General features: G+C 43.2%; 1 protein-coding gene across 1 annotated transcript in view; it reads right to left on the bottom strand.

Annotated features, from left to right (window-relative positions):
• Nucleotides 1-2,359: 2,359 nt before the first annotated feature.
• The window catches only part of ADGRV1 (adhesion G protein-coupled receptor V1), a gene marked incomplete at its 3' end in the record, with an annotated part of 281,727 nt that continues 275,129 nt past the window's right edge, over nt 2,360-8,957 (bottom strand). The window contains exon 90 of the mRNA XM_082012794.1: nt 2,360-2,478. Coding sequence (XP_081868920.1) covers nt 2,360-2,478 — 119 coding nt within the window. The remainder of the gene's footprint in view (nt 2,479-8,957) is intronic.

The following is an 8,957-nucleotide window of genomic DNA, read 5'->3' as shown; positions in this document are numbered from 1 at the left end:
TCTTTAAAAAAAACAAGGTTCTAGAACAATAACACAGTTCATCTCATGATCTTAAACAATATGAGCACCACCTAGAGATTTAAAATTCAACAAATGTTGGCAGCGGACATCATCCTTCTGATCTACTCTGAAAATGCTGATGCATCCACGGTAAATCCCTAACCAGGCCAGTTGTGCAACAAGTTGAAGTGACATGAAGTATTAACATTTATGGTGGTGAGTCAAAATCAAAAAAACATCCTTGTTTTATAAGCTTTCTCTCAGCATGTAGTAGCATGTACTGCGAGTAATGAGACATCTGCTACAGCCCTGACTCTCTTGCAACTGCGCAAATGTTGCAATCATTCTGCAGGGCCAGGCTTCACGTTAAGGCTTTAGTGGGTGGACGGTATTAGCAATGGACAATACTCATCTTAGTTGATTCAGGAAGAATTAAATAAAATAAAAAACTCCTCAAGAGCCAGGTTTCCTGTGTAGAAATTAAAAAAGTAGATTGTCACTATATTGCAAAGCGCCCAAAACTAATTTTAACTCCAGACTGAGAGATTTATTTTGATGATACCTGCAATTCATTCAAGTGCCCAGAATGTCCCTTTTCAGCAGGTGTAGGTATGGTCAGAAAAGTGAATTATGAAATATGATTAGATGGTTCACTCTTCTATAAAGTCACGCACAATGCTTCAGATGCAGAACGTTTCCCCTTCCGCACGGGCACATGGGTCTCCCCAACTGCCCTGTGCTTCTGGGTATTGCCCACGGTGAAGCAGGGCTCATTTCTCCTTCACCCCCCCAGTAAGTTTCGCCACTGACCACAAAGACTTGTCCCTGTTTGCTCCGTAACATGACCAGCATAAACAGGGTCAACAAAATCCCTGGGAGTCAGAAATCTACAACTTGATGCAGCAGAATGTGTACTAATTAAATATAGACATACTCTCATTTCCCATCAATTCAAATGCTTGAGAAGCACTTGTTTAAGGGCTTTGCTGACTAGAAATAGTTTGCTGTGTCTGTGAATGCTTTTGCATTAGACCTTAAAGATTATGTCTGCTATGAATGTGAGTGATGACTGTAAGCTGTGCATTCCTACCAGCTATTACAGAACGGGAACACACAGAAAGTCAGGTTTGTTTGGCTTTTTTTTTTTTTTTTTGGCTCAGCAAGTAATTAGATACAGAAAAACTTGTATATCACTGTAGTAAAATTCACAGAAAGGCTTCCATAACAAAAGTTTTCTTTTAAAGGGAGAGGTTGTTGCTCAGATCCTGCCCAGCACTAAGCTTTTAGGCAAGTTCCTGAAGAAGGTATGAAAGGCTTGCTTTCTCATTTACTGTATTTCTATACTATGCTCAGAAATGTTCAGAGGAAAATTCCCTTAGTCTCCTGCTTTAATGTGTTTTTCTACCAGAGTGTCTGTGCAGAAGCAGAGTTAATGATTCCTACCAGATCAGCCTGCCTCCCCCTCTCAGTTCTGAAATACTTCCTCTGTAGTTTTGTTTCCAAGGGAGGAACTTTTCTTGCTCATTTATGACCCCAGATTACTGATCTAACTCTGTTTATAATGCAATACTTGAACCTTTTCATCAGAACAGGGATATCAGTGTAGCACCCACAGAGATTAACAGAAAATTCAAGTCTTTGGAATTCTGCCTTATTTCTGACTGTGAGAAGAATGAGAAAGTTTCATATTATGAAACCAGCAAGGTAACGCTGTCAACAACATGCAGCTGCCAGTGGTTTCACTCTTGTCCTTCATCTCCCTTTCCTTCTGTTTGTTTCAGATCATTGCATATTTTATCATATCACAATTTAAATTTCAAGCTTTCTGTCTGGAGACTGCATCTTTATGTGAATTTGTAAAGTTCACAGATTTGGGTACTCAAAGACCAGTGACAACAGTGCAGCTTAGGAAAACTTAGAACAACTGTGTAATTAAAAAGCTTTTCTGTCCAACAGGGTGTCTGCATATCTTCCAGCTCCACAAGCAGCGAGCAGAAATAACAGACTTGTTTGTATCAAACGGACTCTACTGTTTTTATTAATCAGTGTTACACGTACAGGTTAATTTAAAAAGCTACAGTTTGTGAAATATGTCATCTAGCTACAAGATACAAATCTAGGCCAATTGCCACGGGATCTATTGATGATCAGCCACTGTAAAAAATGTACAGTTTATTTTATGATATACAAAACTTCAAGCAAACTTTCCTTGTTAAACGTTCAGCAAAGCTCACAGCATTCTACTATACAGTTTCATATAGTGTTTTAGTGCAAAAGGGAGTACAAATATAAAAATACTGAGGCTTGAGTTAAAAAAACCAACAACAACAACAAAAAAAACCCCAAGCAAGCTGTGGAGTTAGAGGTGAGTGTCTGCTATGGGTATTCTTCTAAGCTCTACAATCTGGGAGTTAGCCATGCTACTGCCGTCCTGGCTGCCATGACAAGATTCATTATCACTGACGCTGAGACCTGCACCTGAAACAGCAAAACAAACAAACAAAAATCAGTGCGAATGAAATCCCGGCGTCACAGAAATGGTGGTATCGTGTCTTGCTGTGCTTTATTCTGATTATTTAAAGGCTCCCTTACCCCCACAACAACGTGGCAAGTTTCCTTTTACTAGTCTACAATTCTGAACCCACAGGTTATAACATTATCTGATACAGTTTTGTACCATCCAGAGACACTTTTTCGTAAGTCCACTGTCAGTCACTTTATTTGTCTCAGTAAATGGTACATCTATTCAGAGGTTGCCTTGAAATCACAAGAGCATAAATCAAGGCCTGGCTTAGGCTGGGTTCATGGTCGGGCTCTTAGTGTCTGGTATTTCCAAGGACTTCTTCATGAATAATTGATTTTTAATGATACAATTTCCCTGTTAAACGGTAAGTCCAGCTGTTTTAATAGGATTGTAATTTCAACATGAAAAAAGATGCTGACTAAATATTTTTTAAACCGACATTTGGCATGGGCTGGTATATTGTGTTTTGCTTCTACTGTGATAGAATACTAGACTTTGGCCCATGGAAACTTCCAAAACATGCCTGGAAGAGTCCTCAGGAGGCCACCTTCTCCATCCTTTTCTCAGAGTAGTTCTGATAGCTTGTTGCTTCCTTCTTGTTTTCCGGAGGGAGGTTTGCGATGGTTAGTGTGAAGATACATAAACTTGCGCCAGTTTTTATGAAATGGGGGTTTTTTCAGACCACCTCTTCACAGAGTATCAGTCGTATGTATAAACTTCGGTGCGTTTTCAGCTTCTCTGAGTTTTTTTGGGGAGCAAATCCCCCCAAAATACATTGTCTTGTGAGGGTGTACCGGGTTCGCGTGTGGAGGGTTTGGTGGCGGGGGCAGGTACAGGGGCGGCTCCTGCGAGCAGCTGCCAGAAGCTTCCGCCATGGCCGCCAGAGCCAGCGCCAGCCGGCTCCGAGACGGACCCGCCGCCGGCCAAGGCCGAGCCCAGCGGCCACGGGGGCAGCGGCTCCGGGGAACGGGGCGAAGAAGGGAAAACAAAGCGTGCGAGCGCGGCCGGGGAGAGGAGCGAGCCCGGGGCAGAGGAGCGGCCCTGCGGCCCCCGGCTCGGGGCAGGAGGGGCTCCGGGCGCCGGAGCAGAGGGTCCCCGGCAGCCCCGGGGGAAGCCCCGGCAGAGGCCGGCTGTGCCCCCGCGGCCACGGAGCCCCACGGGGGAGCAGATCCCCACCCGCCCCCGGGGAGGCCCCACGCCGCAGCGGGGCAGGGCGCGAGGAGGCCTCCCCCCGGGGCGGCGGGAGCGGCAGAGCCCGGGGGCGGTGAGCTGCCCGCAGCCCCCGTTCCCGTCCCCCCGCGCCGCTCGGGGGCGGGAGGGAGAGAAAACGGGGAGCGAAGCTGCGGCCGGGCAGCGGGGAGCGGCGGGGGAAGGGGTCTGGGAGCGGGGTGCAGTGCCCCGGCCCCTCCTCGGGGTCGCTCGGCGATCCACGGGCCGGATCGTCCCCCGGCGGAGCCTGCGCGGCCCGGGACGGGCCCTGGATGAGTGACCGCTGCTGCCCCGCTCTCGCCCACGGGCCTTTCGCTGTGTTTTCTGTCCCCGGCCCAGCTGGGGAGGGGAGGGATGGAGCGGCCCGGGGGCACCGGCCTCCGGCCGCGGTCAGCCCGCCACATAGGGTTTAGGATGTCTAGGCCTTAAATGTGCTGAAAACTGCACATCAGTGTAATTAGGCATGGTGATTTCAAGACAGACGAATTTCAGGCATGGTCTTACAGCAATGTCATTTACAAATAACTAGGAGAGTTACTCATTTGGGGCAGAAGTAGATCTGTAACTACACACAGTTCAGGGGAGTTGCAAAGGAATGACATTTGTCTCAAAGAGCTCTAAACAGCGTATGATGGAAGAGGTATTGATCTGCATTTTCATACTAAACAATATTTTCCAGAATTTCTATCAGGTGTGCAGTGCATATCTTATTTCTGCCTCTACTGACATTCCATGCTTTTGCTTGTTTTGCAAAAGACAAGGTAAGGGTCATTTGCTTTTTTGGAGTTGCTTCATCATTTTCTATGCCTGCTATTGTTGCACTTTTACAAAGTTCTTCTACAGCACCCTTCCTTCCACCACCCCCTAAGAAGAAAAGAAGTATGGAAAAGAAGTCCCACCACAGCAGCTGTGGGATGCTCCTTTGCTTGTGGGAAGTCAGGCTGCAATCTTGAATGTGGAGCTTGGTTCAGAGGACCTGAGCAGAAGAAACTGCTGGACTGGGCACGCTGTCCTGCCAAGGTCTGGAATAAGTCTTTGTAGGGGCCAAACTCGGGTGCAGCGCTGAGTGAACTCAGCCCTTCTGCATCCAGGGGAAAAGTTGGTATTTCAGCACTGTGATCCTTCTTACACCTGGTTTTAGTGTCTGGGTCACGGAGTGAACATTCATTCATTGGCATCTACTAGATGAGTCCTGTTCTTGGGTCTGTATGACCCACGATCTTGGGAGACCAGCAATTACTGTCAGAGTACGACAAAAGTAAAAACCCATCAAAGTACAGAGATGCAATAATAAAGACAAAAAGATAGGCTCTGAATCATTAAAATACTTGCTTATAAGTGTAGTGAAAATGATTAATCCATACTTACTGATTTAAATTTATATGCATATTTAACCTTTTCATTGAATCGTGGCCCTAATAACTAAAAGCTGCTTGAAAGTCCTGGGAAAACCAGCAATAGCATAAGCAGGTTATTTGTGGGGTTTTTTTCTTACCTTCTTTAAAACTGTTTGTTTTAGAAAGGAAACATGAGTGTAATAGAGAAGAGAAATCAGACTGCTGTATTTACCATTTGGGGATAGAGGAACAAGGTAATAACCTTGAAGTAAATAAAATACTTTGAATGGAGAAACAAAGCCATACTTCTTACATAGCATTATTAACATTGGAATTCACTCAAAGCATTTATTTAGGCCGAAGAGGGTACAAATTTAAAAAAGGGAAAAAATACATTATTGAAAAAATTTAAAATCATATTATATAAATATGATCATCCCAGGTTCAGATTTTAAGCTGAACAGTGACTGCTGGGGTTAGAAAGTTATTTGTCTTACTTCTGGCTATACTGCAATTATTCAGTGTGGCATTTCTTAAAGAATCTAATGCTGGTCACTATAAAAAGATTGGATACCAGTCCAATACAGTATTACGTTATGTATATTCTTAAAGGTCATATATGTGCATACTTTGTGCATGCTTTGTGCAAAGTAAGAGGACATTTTTTTTCTTATGGAGGTTCTTATCAGGAACATGGTAAACCAGAGACTGAAGTAGGCTACTTGGGGTTTACAAGGGCCTTGTTCTGCTGCTGATGCAAAGACAAACTATGTAAGAGCTGATCCTTTTTAGGAATGAGAGCTGAAATGTAACTAGGATACCAGCTTACCAAACAGTTGGCAGACTGGGACACGTACAACTGTTTACACGATGGAGTTTCACAGAGTTCATAGGTCCGGCTTGTTCTCAGATTAGAGCATAATTTAAACTCAATCAGATCCCAAAACGCATGTACTCCCCTAGAGATGCTAGAGTTGGATGGTACGTACGTGGCAGGGAGTATTACTTCTCCCCAATTTGTGAAGAAACTATTTTAAGAAAAAGATGCAGGAAAATGAGGCCTGTCTTCCTTTCTTTTTGCATCAAAAGACTAGCTAGAAACTGAAAAGCCACAGCTCGCATTGCAAACCCAGCGAGATCCCTCCAGTGACATCTACTGGTTGAAGGATTTCTTCGGTGCCTTCCTACGTGCCCTTGAACACCAGCTGTTATCTTCTGCTTGTTCAGAGATATCTCAAAATTTCACTAAAACATTTTAATGGAGATGGAGTTTTCTTTGTAATTACTGTACTCGTATCTCTGAGGAGACTTTTTATTTTGTAAGCACTTCCATCTTGCTTTTTGAAGCAATCATTATTTATATTGCATGGGTAAGATGTATTAGATAGAAATGAATAAGCTACATGAAACAACTTTTATGCTTCTTTCAGGGTTTTGGCTTTACAGAAATGACACAAACAGACATCCAGACCTCTACAAACAAAGTTCAGATTCGAGTAAAAGTGCTTTCTGGATATTGTGCAGTCAGGCTCAACAGCCAACAGGTAGCATATTTGCAAGCAATCACAAATGAGAAGTTGAAAGAATATGCAAACTGGCTACCTCTCCTTTCTGGTTTTTTTTGTGTGTGAAGTGAGCCCTTCAAAAGAAACGACATAGGCTGATAATGCAGGGCATGAATCTGGCACTTTGCCACCGTCTACAATTTATCTGCCCAGTGACAGATAGTCTCCAAGACGTTGCACTGAACACTTTTCAGAATTTGAAATTTCAAATGTTTCCTCTAGTTCAGGATGCACAAGGTAGGATGCTTAATTCTTACACTTACAGTGGTAACACCAAGGTTTAAAAAATGCTGACTGTGGAACCCTAGCTGTATTAGATTGAAAATTATGAGTGGGTTTATATAGCATCGTTATTGCAATACCTGCATTTGCGTGAGGTGTTTTTAATTTATACAGTAGATTTTTCCAGGTATTCTCCATGTAGAATAATTAATTAGGGTTTATCACATATGGCTCTATTAAGAGCAAAATTTTACTGAGATGTGGATGTAGCAATATCCTCCACTGATACTGTCCAGTATGTATTAGGAATCATAGAATCACAGAATGCTTTGGATTGGATGGACCTTAAAGATTATCTAATTCCAACTCCCCATCATGGGCAGGGACATCTTCAACTAGACCAGGTTGCTCAAAGCCCCGTCCAGCCTGGCCTTGAACACTTCAGGGATGGGGCATCCAAAACTTCTCTGGGCAACCTGTTCCAGTGCCTCACCAGCCTCAGAGTGAAGAATTTCTGCCTTGTATCTGATCTAGATCTGCCCTCGTTCAGTGTAAAGCCATTACCCCTTTCCTATCACTAAAGGTTGTTTGCAGACAACTTCAAACAGGGGTGGGTCACCAGTCAGCCCTGGTGGGGCTTGAGCCTTTCTTAAAGGCTTTGCTGGGTTTTGTATTCACATCTCACCCAAAGGATGAATTGGTTCGGTTTTGTACATCACAGAAGCGGGAGGACAAGAGCATTTGTAGGTGGTGGAGGTACGGATAGAAGCTCATAGAGTAGTATAGTTATTGTGCATTTATGGCGTTGATGCTTTAGAGCAACGCTGATGAGCAGCTTGCTGCTTTGAGACAGTTTCCATCTACTTTTATTCTGTCGGCTCCTTTTTTCACTTCCCAGCCCTAATCAAAGTAGAAGCCCCTAGGGAATTCTGCTATTTTGGGTCTTAGCCTCAATGACAGTAACATAAGACTCTGTGATAATCTGAAAGGCAATGGTCTTACTAAATTGTCTATATCAGACTTGGTGATAACCTGTAAGGCAATGGTCTTATTAAATTATCTATCAATATAAACCTTGCACAAAAAATCAGAGGAAAAATGAGATCTAGTCCAAAATGACAGCACTTTTAAAGTTAATTAGGGCAATTAACAAAAACTAATTAGTAAGTAGTTGTCCTTCCTAGTAGAAGCTAAGCCCTTGATTCATTATAAAAGCCATAAAGAAAATATAATAAAATAAATAAGCCAAATTAATAAACATTTTTTTAAAAACGGTTTTAGCACATATTAATAGGCAGGACATGTCCCTAAATTATTTTTTGCTACCATAATTGTTATATAATTTCCTTCACAGAAGCTGCCTTGGAGCTGGCTGGCCTGCCAAAAGATTCCCACAGTATGAGAGATGAGGTGATATAGGGAGCATAGTGAATCCTAACTATATATTTCTGTATGGACATGAACATATTTGATGGAAAGGGGGAATTAATTCATAAGGCATTCAGAGGCCATGGCTTTATGATATAAGAAGTCCAGTTTTGGATTTCTTGCACCAGACAAAAAATTCTACGGCCATCACCATCTGTGATGATGCAAAGCTTGCATAAAGCTAGCATAGAAGCTGGCTAAGAAACAGTACACTGTTGTCCACCTAATTTGCTAGAAATGCAGTTGTATGCCTTCACCTGACCCAGTCCATATTTCAGGTTAATCTGTAATTAGGCCTAACATTAATGATTACGGAACCAAGGGCTAAGTGCATAGTTCTATGACACATTTCTTTAGCAATAAGGCCAAATGTGCCAATGCATCTATTTGTGGAGCTCCACTGCAATCTGCAGATTACTAAACCGCTGCAAGTTAAGAATAAAGTTGCGCTGTGGGGGTTGGTTTGGTTTTTTAAACCTGAACCAGTCATCCTTCATTTCTACTGCTGAGAGCGGCCAGCTGCCGAGCAAGGGTGGGCAGGAGGACAGGAATGAGATTTTAGCTTTGCTGTGATTATACCCCCGTTCTCACTGATCCTGGCTGCAAGATTAAACCTTGCAGCCACAGGCAGTAAGCATAAATTAGAGTAACCTTCAGGCAGCTCCAAACTAC

The sequence above is a fragment of the Phaethon aethereus genome (assembly GCF_964289735.1).
Source record: "Phaethon aethereus genome assembly, chromosome: Z".
Classification (NCBI taxonomy): Eukaryota; Metazoa; Chordata; class Aves; order Phaethontiformes; family Phaethontidae; genus Phaethon; species Phaethon aethereus.
This window is presented reverse-complemented; position numbering and strand designations above follow the sequence as displayed.